The sequence below is a fragment of the Clavelina lepadiformis genome, chromosome 5, assembly GCF_947623445.1.
Source record: "Clavelina lepadiformis chromosome 5, kaClaLepa1.1, whole genome shotgun sequence".
NCBI classification, from domain to species: domain Eukaryota; kingdom Metazoa; phylum Chordata; class Ascidiacea; order Aplousobranchia; family Clavelinidae; genus Clavelina; species Clavelina lepadiformis.
In genome coordinates, this window is record NC_135244.1 from 21,655,140 (window position 1) to 21,669,496 (window position 14,357).

The window sequence follows — 14,357 nt, forward strand, 5'->3', positions numbered from 1 at the left end:
ATTGTTGTTAACTGCTTTCTGGAGTGCACGTGCTTCATTACTGACTTCAAATGACATCGCTTTTTTCAGCAGATATACTGTGTCAGTGCACCATCAGTTAACTAATCCTTGAATACAGATGGGTGAGGCGCTTTTTAAAGAGCGCAAAATAAACATTAACCGCGTTGCATATTTTCTGTGACTGACAAAGCATGCATTAGACTTACCAGAATTACCAATAAGCAAATAAAAGGGCTATCTAGCTGACGCGGCAATGCTTGTAACGCCAACACATTAATGAGTTCAAAGAACGACTATAAAATAGACATAGCATAGATAACATAACTTAAACATCTACACAAACCATCAGGTGAAACTTTAAATGTCCATCAGCTAATTTCCAGTAATAAAGCCAAAGATGGGAATTAGAAGTAGGTTGAAATCACAACGTCACCACGTAACGGTGTATTGTTCCAACAATGACGAAACGACTTGTACGTTTTATGAAACAGTTTATTTGTGAAGCATTTCACAAGCAAATTCGATTATCCACATCAAAAGTTGGTTTAAAATAATCTTTTCAGGCCGGTCTCAGAGAGATTGCATAAAACACATCCGTTATCCGTGCCCGTATGTTGTTTTGCAAGGCAGTTCCTGCTGGTTGCGAAACGATTTAGCCAATCACGAGATTACTGACGAAAAGCTTTCTTTCCGGCAAACGTGATTGGTGCTCGTATGTGTACCAGTTTGACTCAGGCGGTTGTCATAATCTTTCCAATAAAATGCCGGATGAATCACGTGCTTATAATATCCTTTTTTCTCAGCATATTCTGCTAAATCCTTTAAAACATTGAAGCAAAATTACTGTCGTATCATTGACTGTAGCATTCTGTTGGAGACAACTGAGAACGTCAAAAAGGTTCGTGCAGTAGGTCTATGCCTATAATGTATTATTATTATTATTATCATAAGCTTTAATATGAAGCATGTTCTTACTGAACTTTCTACTTTTAGAAACTCGAAACTTACTCGTTTTTAGAATTTACTGCAACTTAAAATCTACAAAACTAAATATTTCTTAAAGCAAACTTAACGATTTCTATTGTGTGCAGATAAAATGCAATTTGTTGTGTTGTTTATCTTCGCTTCTGCTTTGGTGGTTTCAGCCCAGGAAGGTGACTAAAATATCTATGATCATAGTCCACTAAACCTCTACAGTATCTAGAGCAATTTTTAGTGGCCAAAACTTTTGTTGGTTAATGTATAAGAGTTGGTGTTGGACATATATTTCTCCCAAAATGTTACTGTTTTGTCATAAAATTAACAATTCTTTAAAGGTTGTTCCAGCTGTCAAGAATGTTCAGAGAAGATCGACTGCGGTTACTATGGCATTGGAGAGGATGAATGTGAACTGAGAAGCTGCATGTGGTGTCCTGGTGAGATTGACAGCGAAGAACCTTGGTGCTTCCATCCCTGGCAGCCAGTTGACGAAGAACAAGGCGTTTGTGCTATTGACGTGAGTTGTCTCGAGTTTCATTTCATATATATTCCACTTAACGCAAACCAACGCAAAATCAAAATCATTTTCTGTGGAAAACTCTCAAAATAAGCTGTTAATTTAGCGGCAGTCGCAGTTTAATTACGCTTATAGACACTGCGGATTAGTTGCTATATGTAATATAAACCATTTTTAAAGTAAGGCGCACATGACCAAGTCTTGCATTTTCCTTGAAACAGGGGGGTGATAGGATAGAGTGCGGTTATTACGGGATCAACAAAACAGAGTGCACTGACAACAATTGCTGCTGGGAGGAGGGGGAGGAAAACAGTCAGGCTCCCTGGTGTTTCATGCCCGGCAAAGTCATAAACACGCGTAAGTTTCCTCACAAGTCTGATAAACGTCGGAAAGCGAAGTTTTGAGACACACGTTTCTCAAAATGAATTTGTTTGTTTTTTTCTGAGTTAATTTCGTGTCGCTTTTTCAGCTGAGTGCTCCGGCTGCGACAATTGCTACAAGAAATACGACTGTGGTTACTACGGCATGACCGAGGAAGAATGCGCGGCCAAGGGTTGTCTCTGGTGTGAAGCAGAGAACGAACCGTCTTGCTTTTACAGCTACCCCATCGAACAACCTGCCGGATGTGATGTAGAGGTATACGAAAGCGTATTGAAATATTAAGATTTGGACAAGATTATTTAGCCTTAGACGTTTTTCGACTCAATAACCACTTTATATGACTTACTTCATTAAATCAATATACATTTATCTACAAACATTGTTATGACTGTTTTACTATTTTTGCTAATCAACTTTTTGTACATTGTTCGTAAGGATGATGTCAAAAAAGACTGTGGTTACTTTGGGATCGAGGAATCCGAGTGTGTCAACGTTAACAACTGTTGCTGGGCCCAATCCGACACCGCTGGTGTCCCATGGTGCTACAACCCATCCAAATAAAAGCATAAGAAAGCTTGATATAAATGCAAAACGTCGTGTGTAGTGTGCAATAAAAAAATGACGTTACCGAAAAATAAAAACTGGACTGAAGCAAACTTTCTGTATTGCTATTTGTAACATTTTCGTGAAGTTTTCCGACCGTAAATTCTTCTTGAGAAATGGAGTTAGGGGTTTAGTTCGTTGATACAAGCCAATACAAAAGCCATAAAAAATTTTGACGTGATAATCTTTCAATATTTCTCGCTGATATTGTATGAATACCAAATGATCAGATTAGCTCCGGGTCTTGTAAGTAATTGTTCATTGCAAAAGAAACCAATTGAAAGAACTCGTAAAGGTCTAATGCGAAAGCGTGACTTAATGACATAGGCCCCAATATTATAGTGCACAGAACGCATTGGAACAAATAGTGCTGAGTCGTTTTTTACGTTTTACAAAAATCTAAAACTCGTTTGTGTATAAAGCTTCTTAAAACCACTGTGCCAATATTTAATTTTAAAACCTCGTCTTTTTAAAGATTCAGTAATTTACGTTTGTCGCGATTTTTATTAAAATCGTGATGTAACGATTGCTCGAGCCGAGCTCAAGCCAAGTCTCGTGTTGTTGTCGTCCGCTCATTGCAGCAAATTTAGTGACTGCATAATTAAGTGAATGACTTTCCAGTAAACCACTTCAGAAGCGCACAAAACATCTTTCAATTCTGAGAATTCAGTACGAATGGAGCAAAACTCAATGCAAATGCAAAACTGTAGCCCCTGCAATGTCCGAAGCATTTAACATTTTCTGAAAAATAAGGTCTTAATGGTACCAGTGGTTCTCAACCTTTCATGGTTCTTGGCCCACTTGCAGTGACTCTCAAAATACGTGGCTTCTGCTCATCAATATAAATTGAAGATTGTTTATCGCAAAACACTTTTTACTTCAACACTGCTTGTGCATGAGTGAAGCCCTGTGTTAAACAATACCCCACAAAGAGGTTGACCCCGATGCTGTATGAACAATGTGTTGCTTTACTGAGATCTGGTGAGTTTCATTTCTGCCAGATGCATCTTGCAAAACAATTCAACGTGTTATAATGTTTAGTCGTTTACTGATTCCTGCTTTATTAACGATGGGCATGGTAAACAACAACAACAACAACTGGCATCTTGATGACGATATGTCTGGCGCATGATTTCCGTTAAAGTAATGATTGCCTGTTAGTGTAGTCACGATTTTCCGGTTTTGCATTCGTCCGTTCTTGTCTGTAAACAAATTGAATATTTTACTTTCATTTGTCAGGTTGCGCAAAAGCTTTCGGTGAAGGTTTGTTTTTAAAGAATCTTTTGCTTGCGTTGCAGTGTGAATATTTTCACAAATTGCATGACGTAAAAGTTTTCGAGAAACCACTGAGAAAGGCAATATGAGAATCAACACAGCAAACAATTACACATTACACAGAGTTATTTAAAAAAATATCACATGGAAACTGATCGCTGAACATTTCAACAACGCACTTTAGAATTACAATGATCCAAATACATATATCTTAAGCGTAATGTTAACATCATACTCACAAGAAAACACAATCTTGTCTTCCCAACCAAATATTGTTCTCGTGAGATGTCTATAGGATCATGTAGGATCAAACTCAAGTCGTCATGCACATTATATTTGTATGACGTCATAGTCACCATCAAACGTGACACAATATTTGGCAAACTTGCACCATGGCCTTTACCCGAGCATATAAAAGGTAATGTGATGGTAAAGTAGGTTGAATCTTACGGCACGGCAAATTATACCGTACGGTATCTTGCCTAGCCGTACGAACTCCAACTGGTGGTAGGTTACCGTATACACTGCAGGTTATTTTTGTGGGTACGAAAATAACTATAAAAATATCATTTTAAATATTCCAGATTAATTTCCCCAATACCTTTATAACTAAAATCCACATTGTATAACAACCACATCAAAGCCTAATAACCTTTTCCGTTTCTTTGGTACAGGTTTCCAGGACATCTGGAACGAATCTGACAACAACTACCAAAATTCCAAGATCATTTAAGGGCATGCAGGGACGCACCAACGCACCAAAATGCAAGTTGTTGTATTATTTGCCTTGGCTTCGGTTTTATTAGTTTCAGCTAAGGAAGTGAGTAAACACGCTATGAATTAGGCAAAACTCATTTATTGTACCAGTATTATTTTAACAGGTTTGTGCATTAAATATTTTCAAAGACTTGCACTCTGTTATCAAAACTCAATGGTGCGAATACAAGTTGTTCCAGCTGTGAAGAATGTACTGAAAGGATTCTACGGTTTCTATGGTAACTACGGTATTGCACAGGTTGAATGCGAAATGAGAAACTTCATGTGGTGTCCTGATGAGATAAAAAGTGAAGAATCTTGGTGTGTTTATGCCTGGAAGCCAGTTGAGAAAAGGACCAACGTTTGCGATATTGAGGTGAAGCTTTATGAGTTACACGACCTGCAATGGCTGTCCAACCTAATCAAATGCTATAAGCCTTATAGTCAACAAACTTCAAGTTTTATATGCCCTCATAACTTGATGAGAATCTTTTGTTGCTTTACAGTACACGTGACCGACATTATAAGTGACGAGTTGGCCTAGAATTTAAATAAACAAAATGCTCATGGATGCACTGCCTTCATTTTGCTATAAAATAGATGAAGAAACACGAAATTTTATTAATTCTGAACCTGTTTCAGTAAACCAAATATAAGTGTAACTACGCTTTTTGTAAACAATAGCTATTGCATAAATATGAAACAAACATATTCTACGAAACAGGGGGGTGATAGGATAGAATCAACGACGGAATCAACAAAACAGAGTGCACTGACATAAATTGCTGTTGGGATTGTGGCGTCATAACAAATTATAAATAGTTATGTAATTGTCATTTTAATAAGCGGATTGTGTGTTTCTCCAGTTAGAGGCAATTGAATATTTAAACAGATGTATTATTCGTGGTTAAAGCAGTTATTCAAACAAAGGAGTTTGAAGTGTTTCAAGTAGCATTGTATTTTACGGTGTAACGTTTTGATGGTACTTTGGTCATAGGTTATACGTAGCAATGCAAAAATGACATGTTATTTTCTGATTGGTCAAACACGGGAGTATAAAAACTACTGTTTGGGTAAAATCGCTCTCTTCTCTTCTCTTCGCTCTTTCCGATTCTTCTGTTTTGCTGAATTGAAGTTATTGCTGAATTATTCGGAATTGAAATCATTACTGAATTGGAGTTATAGCTTTGTTTAAATGTGAAAAGATGATGAAAATGTTTCTAATTTGATACAACCTATTCGGACAATATAACAATTAGACTTTATGAAGCTGGTGTTGATTTGAAGAAACATTATAGAGACAGCAAACGCAACGGAGTCAAAGACAATTGTCTAGGAGTCTAACAGAAAGACTAATAGTCTTGGCTTTAGGCCAACCTAAAAGCAATCCACGTCGCCATCCCAACAGGATGAAGAGGAAGAAGATAGCCAGGCTCCCTTGTGTTTCTACTCCGGCAAAATCATGAAGTCCGGAAACAATTCCCAGAATTCTGGTAAAAATTGATAGAACACAGTTTGAGAGTTTCTGGAAAAACTTATTCACTTTTTCAGATGAGCATCGATCTACTAACTTTACTTAATTAGGCTAATCAACTCCGGAGAAGTCAGTTACTGTTCAGTTACTTCAGTCTTTCAGTCAGTTCAGTTACTCCGCAGAAATCAGTTTTTTTGTTATAATTTGTGTCAGATGGTAATATTTTCGCATTAATCAACTCCGGAGTAACGAGATTTCACTGCATTCACATCAAAGTGATCCCAGACAACATTCAAACGTCAACGCTCAAGAAAACAAACTGCGAAAATACAAACGAAAATTTTGTGCGTATATGACAAGGTTATGCGATTTACGGTTTCAGGCAACACCGGTAAACCCACTGTTTGTTACGAAACTATTGCATATTATGACACTCCGGGGCGGACTAAGCGTCATTAGTCACCTCGAACTAGACCTACTTTCTGTATCCTTTTTACTATTGCAGATTCAACTGGTCAATGTCCACACTGGCAGTCGCGCCAATACTGTACAGCAGGCATGTGCAACCTTTTTCACTGGAGGGCCAAATACAAAATTTTGAATGACAACGCGGGCCACATGATTTTTTCAGAAAAAATTAGTATCATAAAACGACTTTCCTATGCAGTTTATATAGTTAAGAAATAGATTTAATGTAGTCCACGACACGAAAATGCGAAAATTTCCATTGCTTTGATGTAAACTGCATCAAATAGTGATGGCTAGTATGAACTTCTAACATTTTGCTGAGCACCACGCGGGCCGCTTTGAACAACCTGGCGGGCCGCACTGCGGCCCGCGGGCCACTGGTTGCACATGTCTGCTGTACAGGAAGCAAAGCGTCATGCACATCCATATATATTTTCTAACACTCAACATTGCCCGCCGAACGTGTCAGAGTAGACGCCATATTTGCAACATATTTCCGGCGATATAATTTTCCAACCACTGCATTTTTTCATGGCTTTATGTCCAGTTTGTTTAGCTGTAATATCTTGCTAGTAACTACCTACCGATTCTTGTTAGAAACGGAATGTTGAATGAACATCTTTAATTTGCTGGAGAAAGGCTTTTGTAATATCGTATTAAAGGATTTACGTTAAAACGTCAGCAGGCATCATGTTGTGTTTTCCTGCAATTATACACAGAAAGTAACGTGAGACAACCATCTTATATTTGCCGTTTACATGTCGCTTTCTGGTGGAGATGTAGTGCTTTTAGTACCAGTTTAAAGTTTAAAACAGGGAGATTGTAAATATTCATTCAAAGGGTTAAACTGAGTATCAAAAGCCCCTGATAAGCTATGACTGCTTTAATATATGCTGTACAAAAGGCTAATAGCTACATCACTTCTTGTAAAAAGCGATGTCACGTTTCGTCTGATTTTCACAGCTTGAAGGGGCCTTATTGAAAAGCCGATTTCGTCTGGTAGTTTTGACAATCATTTGATAAGGTTAGGTTATATTGAGAAAACAGAAAAATAATTGTGTAATGTTATCCTGTTACCGTAGACATTATGACTTCAGCTGAATTGACGGTTTAAGTTTATCGTAAGCACTTGGCAAGTAAGACTGCCCGATATGCTGCAGTAAGCAGCAAACAGAGCCTACCCAAAATGGTAGATATACGTCAGATTACGGAATAATTCGCATTCAAGGCGTAATTCAATTAAAGCGTACACCTAACTACATTTACGTATTGGCAAGTGAAACTTAATATCTTGCTGTGGTTTCTTTAGTGCTACAGCGCTATTCTTTCAAGTGACCGCTTAAGCTAGTAAGTTGCAAGCTATCTAGCTACGATAATAACTAATTTTACATGCAACTGAAGCAATCCTTTGTGGTGGTCGATTGTAAGTAGCTACACGAGGCGAAGTGTTTGTAGCTTGAGGTTATGTTGTATGTAACGAGCTCAAGTAGGTAGAGGGTATGCTGTGCCAAGCAAGCTAAAACTTATCGGCATTCACGTGCAATTCAATCGTGCTCAAAGAATACGTTTACTCAGTTTCGCTTTGACAAAGACTATATATCAAGGAAACGTAACCTAGGCTATGGCCTACAACTGCTGGCGGATTAGACAAAACATAATGTAGGAGTCTAAGTTAGTCATGCATGACGGAGCTGAGGGTATGACAAGGGTAAGGTCAAGCTGTACGGAAAGATGTAGTGTCTTGCTTGCTGGGTGTTTGAGTACTTCTCTGTTCTCACAACACTTTTCCTGTTATCTAACAGTTTGTTTTCCCGTTCGGTACCGGTACTAGGCTATTCTAATAAAAACAAAGTTTGGTTATTTTGGTAAAACAAGTATGTTTTATATTGTAGATTAGCAATGCTGCTGTAAGCAACTTGAAATGTCTGCGCACGAGAACCTTTTGGCTCCTCTTGCAAAATTTGGCTCGTTTCAAACACGGGTGGTGATAGTAGCGTACTTAACTGCAATTGTAGCAGGACCAAATGTCTGGATGACTGTCTTTGTAGTTTATACACCGCCCCATCGATGCTACATTCCGGAGCTGGATGACGGCAACGACACGTCGTGAGTTTTAAAAGAATTAAATTTTTTATTACGGCGTTGCATTCGCTATTGTCTTGGATATACGTTGTTTTAATACACGTTCTATTACACCTGCTTGCACCACATCGCAGGTGGTGAAGATTTCTATCAACGTGTATCGTCACATGAAATGCAATTTTACTAAAACTGAATACAGTGTTACAAGCAGCAAAGCGAAATGTCGTAGAGATTGTTTCGCCTTTATCTTTCCTTAAACGCGTTTCCGCTTTATTAATCGACTTGGCTTACCACAGCGACCGCAAAATAGAAAGTATTAAGGTTATCCGTGCAAATCAAAGAAAGCGGTACAACATGATGTGTACTACATGACGGTACAACATGATGTGTACTACATGACGGTACAACATGATGTGATGTGTCTTGCACGTTGAGACACAGGGAGCACAGCATTATAATGCACAAGAGCTCACGAGATAAACAATTTCGGCCACAATTATTACTAAGCTAATTGGGTCATGTAGAAATTTTCTGTAAAAAGATGTACCATTTTCAAATGCTTGTTTATTGAGACAAGAGTTTTTCAATTTGATTAATCGGGCCTCGTTAATTTTACTCGCGTTTGCCTCAGTTTTACACGTTTTCAGTAAAACATTTTCAGTGAAAATTGTTAATGTAGCTGGGTGTGCAACCATTGCACTGGTTAATGTCGACTTTTACGGTTGATTTAATATAGTCTTTGTTTAATTGCGTGGGTGCAGCTACTCTAGTCAATAACCGGCGTGTAGTTTTACCTATGTAGGTAAGGTTCGCATGAAACAGAATCGTGAATCGGTTCACCAAGTTGAGCATAAAGCAGTAGGCACTCGGGACTTAATGTTAAAGTGGTTGGAATTGACTGTTAAATAACAATTAAATGATGTAAACAACACACAGCAGAAGAAACGGCACGTCTAGTTGTAACGTTGCCTCGCCATGCAGCAGGATGTTTCCGGATTCATGTTGCATTGTTGTGAAATGACGTCGTTCTTTGTACCTCAAATAGCTTCATTTACTTGCCTGATCCCTAATTAAATGTCGCCAATTGTAAGTGTTTTGGGTAAGCATTGTCCAGGCCTAAGGTTAGGCTTTAGATCACTGATTTTCAACCTTTTTTTAAGAACCACACATAGGACAATAATTTTGGTTTAACTTTCTCTATAAAGAAGTATACCTTGTCAAGTTTGTGTCAATAACTATAGATACAACTCGAAGAGAAGCATTTCTGATAACGTTTTTGGAAGTCTAGGTTATTAATATGCGTGCATTTTTATTTCCGTTTGTTATTTAAGTTGACTTTAACACAGTCTATCTTTGTCGAATCTTCTTATCGAAGCATTGCTTGCTCACTCGTTTATTCACGCTCTATTTTTGCGAAAACAATTTGACGGCGTCAAGAATTTAACGGCGTCAAGTGATTGGAAAAAATGGCTAAAATCCACAACCTACAAATTTTTCAGATTTAGAGTTTTTTATCAGATTGTTGTAATTGAGGTCAAACTTCCTTTTTTGTGTAAAACTTAACAAATTGTTAGTTTGATAATCACGCGCCTTGACTCCTAGAGGTTAAATCAAAGGAAAATATATTTTGGCATTGACAATGCTCTTGTACGTCATCTTGCTCTGAGGTTGGCTTGCCAGCTGCAATATAGTTGCTGATGTCGTTGTTAGTTTTATAAGTCATCGAATACTCACCAGCTTAAAATGTATAGGTTTCATATTTTACACGTTTTTAGTCTGGTTGATTTGTCCATTGTAGCGAAGTCGACTGTGTTGTTGTACCAAGTAATCTGTCCAATAGCTCGGTAGCAAGATACATCCCCGTTGTCGATGGAAATCTACAAAAGCAGGAATGGAGTTCATGTACTCGCTACAACGAATCCACTTCGGCAGGTGAGAACAAGATGATCATTGTTTGAAAATTGTGTATATTTTAGTCAAAGCGTTTTTTTCAGCAAATCCCCACCACGTTAACAGAACTATAATCGCCAAGACATTGGCTTTCCTCATGGCGGCTGATATTTCTTTTACTGAAACATTTGCAAATCTCATGTTTAATGTTTGTGATAATATTTATATTTACACGTATTTATATATATTTTTTACACTGGTATACATTTATATATTTTTATGTTATATAGTTACTTGTATTAATAACTTATACATTGTATTTGTTTACGTTTATATTTATATATATAATGTATATACTTTATACATATAGTCAGGGTTTTTTATAAGGTTTGGTTTGGGTGACCGCTAAGTAGTTTTAAGAGACCGCAAGTGTTTCATTTAAATACCAAAAAATAGTAGTAGTAAGTTGCAAGTCCAAATTTTGGGAAACCGCTGGAGAAATTTGGGGGACCGTTTCGGTCCCCCAAAACACCTTAAAAAAACACTGCATATAGTTATATATGTATCTCTTCGTCGGGTTCTGTTTGATGATGTGTGACAACGAGTTTACTCAAATGAACCATCTTTTGCAGGTCATGGTAATGTCAGTGTTGTTAGTTGTGACAGAGGATGGAAATACAAGACAGGAGAAAATGTAATAACTGCTGTGAGCGAAGTAAGTGACTCACACTTTTTACTGGCAACGCTCACTCACTTCGAAAAAGTTTCGGGAACCGTAACTGATATATGAGTTTAAATTCTCTGGATTTTACCGCAATATTAACAACGAAGAAATAGTAACCAAATCTTGTGCTTTATTGCAGTAGTACATTTCCAGTTGGGAAACCTCAACATTTCCTTGGCAGAGTTAAATAACTTAACCAAATGTGTCTCTTATTGTCTAGTTTGATCTTGTTTGTGATAAGTCATGGCTTGCACCTCTGGTTCCATCTTGTTTGATGTTTGGTCTGATGGCCGGATCTTTTCTCGGGGGCATTTTGGCGGACAGGTGGGAAACCTAAGAAGCTTCGCTCTGCATAAATATACACCATAGGAATTAATGCAGTAATTCATACATTGCACAACGAAAAGGTTTGGCAGAAAAAAGGTTGTACTGGGTGCCCTGGTGATCATGTGTGCCAGCTTGTCTATTTCTGCCTTTACTCCATCCTGGATCGGGTTGCATGTCCTCACCTTTTTTATCGGGCTTGGTGACGTTGCCCGAACATCTATTCTTACTATTCTACGTACGTTAACATCTTACTGTTGATATTTTGTAGACTAGGTTAATTTTTGTAATAATTTATTAAGAATATCTTCTCACACACGACGGTATCGCCTGTCAGCAAATTTTAGTTCGACTGTAAATGCTGGCAGACGTTTCGCATAAATTGTTGACAGGCGCATATCGCCTGCTAATACACCTGAATTGCAATTAAGATGTAAATAGTTATCTTTATCTTTGGCAGTGAGTGAAATTACGCCGAATAAAATTCGCTACAAAGTTACCGTTGCACACATCTTGGTGATGGCGGTTGGAAGCTGTATGCTGCCTCTAATGGCGTATCTTTTGCCTAACTGGAGGCACCTGTATGGCGCAGTGGGCTTATTGCATTTTCTGGTACTGATTCCGTCTTTCATGTAAGTAACGCTTTTCGTATTTAAACACAGCTTGAATGGGTGGCCGGTTTGTAGCAGTTCGTTTTAAAATACAACTTTGTAAATTTTAAAGAGTTTTCGAAGAATCTCCGCGATGGCTGTTGGAAAACGGCAAACTCGATGAAGCGAGGAACTTACTGAAAAAAATCGCAAAAATGAACAATGTTAAACTTGATGAAGCAAAGCTTCTGGAACTAGGACGCGACAGAGAAACCAGAGTCAACGTACGCGATGACGCAATAATTCATTCCACTGTCAATGCAATGTGTTATTTACATTTAAGTATTAAATATTAAATATGAATTTGAGTTACTTAACGATGTTTTCATAGCTTACGCATTAACAGCGTCTTCTATCGACAGCAGGAAGCTGAAAAGAAACAGCGCGGAAGAAGAAAGCTCTCATACCTCGACCTCGTCCGGGTGCCATTCTTGCGGAGAAGAATTATCATTTTGTCCATAGCATGGTAAGTTAACAACATGGTATTTCCGCGTATTTTAATTGAAACATTTATGCAAAAAGAATTTAGGGTTAAGTTTACCTTCGCGAGTTCTGCCCAACAGCGAACTTTGACTTCATTCCTACACTTGCCTCAGGTTGGCTGTTAACGTGTCATACTACGGCGTGTCGCTAAACGTAAACAATCTTGGCGGAAACCGCTACCTCACTTTCTTCGCGTTGGTGTCGGTCGAACTGCCTGGCCATATCCTCTCCTACTTTACGATACGAAAATTAGGCAGCCGAGTGGCGTTCATGATTTTCTCTTCAGTGTGCGGCGTCTTTATTCTGGCCGTGCCCCTTTTACAAGCTGGTATGATTCAAACTAAATGGATTTTTTGTCTTACAAGATACAGCACTTCAACTGTAATAATTAACCGTGATAATAATTAACTGGTGTAATTTCTATAACTTATTAAGTCGACGATACTGCTGTTGTTGTGAGCAATGTGATCGGAAAACTTTTTGCGACTGGCACCTTTTCCCTGTTGTACGCTTTCACTGGAGAATTATTTCCAACGCTTTTGAGAAGCCAGTCGTACGGTGTTTGCTCTGTTGTCTCAAGAGTTTCCGCTGTGTTGGTGCCCTTCCTCCTATACCTTGGTATACACTTTGCTTATTGAACACTTCGTTGAGTAAAAGAGTTAAGCTCGGAAGAAACAAATTCAGTTGTTATATTTATTGTTTTTTGTATTTCAAGGAGAATTGTATCACCCCATCATTCCGTACTCCGTCATGGGAGCAATTGTCATTGGTGCCGCCGTAGGAATGTTCTTTTTGCCTGAAACCAAATCACAGCCAATGCCGGATACTATGGAAGATGCAAAATTGCAAAACAGGTGAACAGCTATAACTAAATTACTCTTATGACATAGTCATATGATATTAATGCAGTTTTGTTATCTTTTTACAGATTCATCTCAAAAGTTAGATGTTGAGAAAATGTTAGAAGTCATTTCACCAGAAATTAAGAACCGTACCACGCATTTAATTTAAATAACATCCTATCTTCATACGATGTTGTCCACAGTTTGTCAAAGGCGCTGTTTTGTGAAAAGTTTACGAAGCAGCAAAGCATCGCAAAGCAAACTCAAAATTTACTATCAAATTTCTATGATTTTTTATATCAAAGTTTAGACATTGGGGTACATGGGGCAAAGATTGTTTTGCGATCTGCTAAACCCAGTGACGAATACGTTTAGGCTCCCGCGTCTTTCGCGGAGATAATGTATTATATGCACGATATTTGTTTTTACACGATATTTGATATTATATATATATTGTGATATGATATTAGGATATTGTGATATGATATTATATATTGTGATATGATTTTATATATTGTGATATGATATTATATATTTCATATTGATACACGAATGTACGATATTTCTTTTTTGCTTACAGCTGTTGCGTAATACCAAAAAACACTAAAATTAGACGACTTGCTGGCTTTAGTGGACACAAAAGTGTCACTTTTTTGTTAGCTGTAAAAAGTAGTCCGTTGTGAAAAAGTTAAAACGAGGCCGTGGTTGGCTGGAGCTGTTAAAGTACGAGGAAGATTGTAACAGTGTTTTGTTACAAACTGGTTTGGATTAGGCTGCCCGAAGCAGACGATTTTAAGCCTAAACAACCACTTAGTCTTCACCAGCGCTATGCGTTTGACACCATACTCCCATACTCACAAGGTCATTGAAGAAACTTTCGATAGAAATAAAAAAAAGCGAAATAGATAAA

The 14,357-nt window shown here is 37.9% G+C and overlaps 2 protein-coding genes across 3 annotated transcripts; both read left to right on the forward strand.

Annotated features, from left to right (window-relative positions):
* The first annotated feature begins 803 nt into the window (after positions 1-803).
* On the forward strand, positions 804-2,477 carry LOC143460900 (uncharacterized). Its single transcript, XM_076958576.1, has 6 exons — positions 804-898; positions 1,092-1,154; positions 1,317-1,495; positions 1,717-1,852; positions 1,965-2,131; positions 2,312-2,477. The coding sequence occupies exons 2-6, from the start codon at positions 1,097-1,099 to the stop codon at positions 2,435-2,437; spliced, it is 666 nt and encodes a 221-aa protein (XP_076814691.1). The 5' UTR covers positions 804-898; positions 1,092-1,096; the 3' UTR covers positions 2,438-2,477.
* Positions 2,478-8,348: 5,871 nt separating this feature from the next.
* LOC143460285 (solute carrier family 22 member 4-like) lies at positions 8,349-13,855 on the forward strand. Of its 2 annotated transcripts, none has more exons than XM_076957736.1 (12): positions 8,349-8,558; positions 10,333-10,466; positions 11,057-11,139; positions 11,369-11,472; positions 11,556-11,710; positions 11,933-12,104; positions 12,196-12,346; positions 12,485-12,588; positions 12,719-12,933; positions 13,041-13,223; positions 13,321-13,459; positions 13,534-13,855. In XM_076957736.1, the coding sequence occupies exons 1-12, from the start codon at positions 8,374-8,376 to the stop codon at positions 13,556-13,558; spliced, it is 1,650 nt and encodes a 549-aa protein (XP_076813851.1). In that variant the 5' UTR covers positions 8,349-8,373; the 3' UTR covers positions 13,559-13,855. The 2 variants fall into 2 exon arrangements, with proteins under 2 accessions (XP_076813851.1, XP_076813852.1); XM_076957737.1 differs by having other exon boundaries at positions 12,488-12,588.
* The last annotated feature ends 502 nt before the right edge of the window (positions 13,856-14,357 follow it).

What these genes read in the sequence shown, in the direction of transcription:
- LOC143460285 (XM_076957736.1), top strand. Translation starts at nt 8,374, where the DNA reads ATGTCTGCGCACGAGAACCTTTTGGCTCCTCTTGCAAAATTTGGCTCG. An exon ending in ATCTATTCTTACTATTCTAC is followed by an intron (nt 11,711 to 11,932) that starts GTACGTTAACAT and finishes TATCTTTGGCAG; the next exon opens with TGAGTGAAATTACGCCGAAT. An exon ending in CGTGCCCCTTTTACAAGCTG is followed by an intron (nt 12,934 to 13,040) that starts GTATGATTCAAA and finishes TAACTTATTAAG; the next exon opens with TCGACGATACTGCTGTTGTT.
- LOC143460900 (XM_076958576.1), top strand. Translation starts at nt 1,097, where the DNA reads ATGCAATTTGTTGTGTTGTTTATCTTCGCTTCTGCTTTGGTGGTTTCA. An exon ending in AAGGCGTTTGTGCTATTGAC is followed by an intron (nt 1,496 to 1,716) that starts GTGAGTTGTCTC and finishes TCCTTGAAACAG; the next exon opens with GGGGGTGATAGGATAGAGTG. An exon ending in CGGCAAAGTCATAAACACGC is followed by an intron (nt 1,853 to 1,964) that starts GTAAGTTTCCTC and finishes TCGCTTTTTCAG; the next exon opens with CTGAGTGCTCCGGCTGCGAC.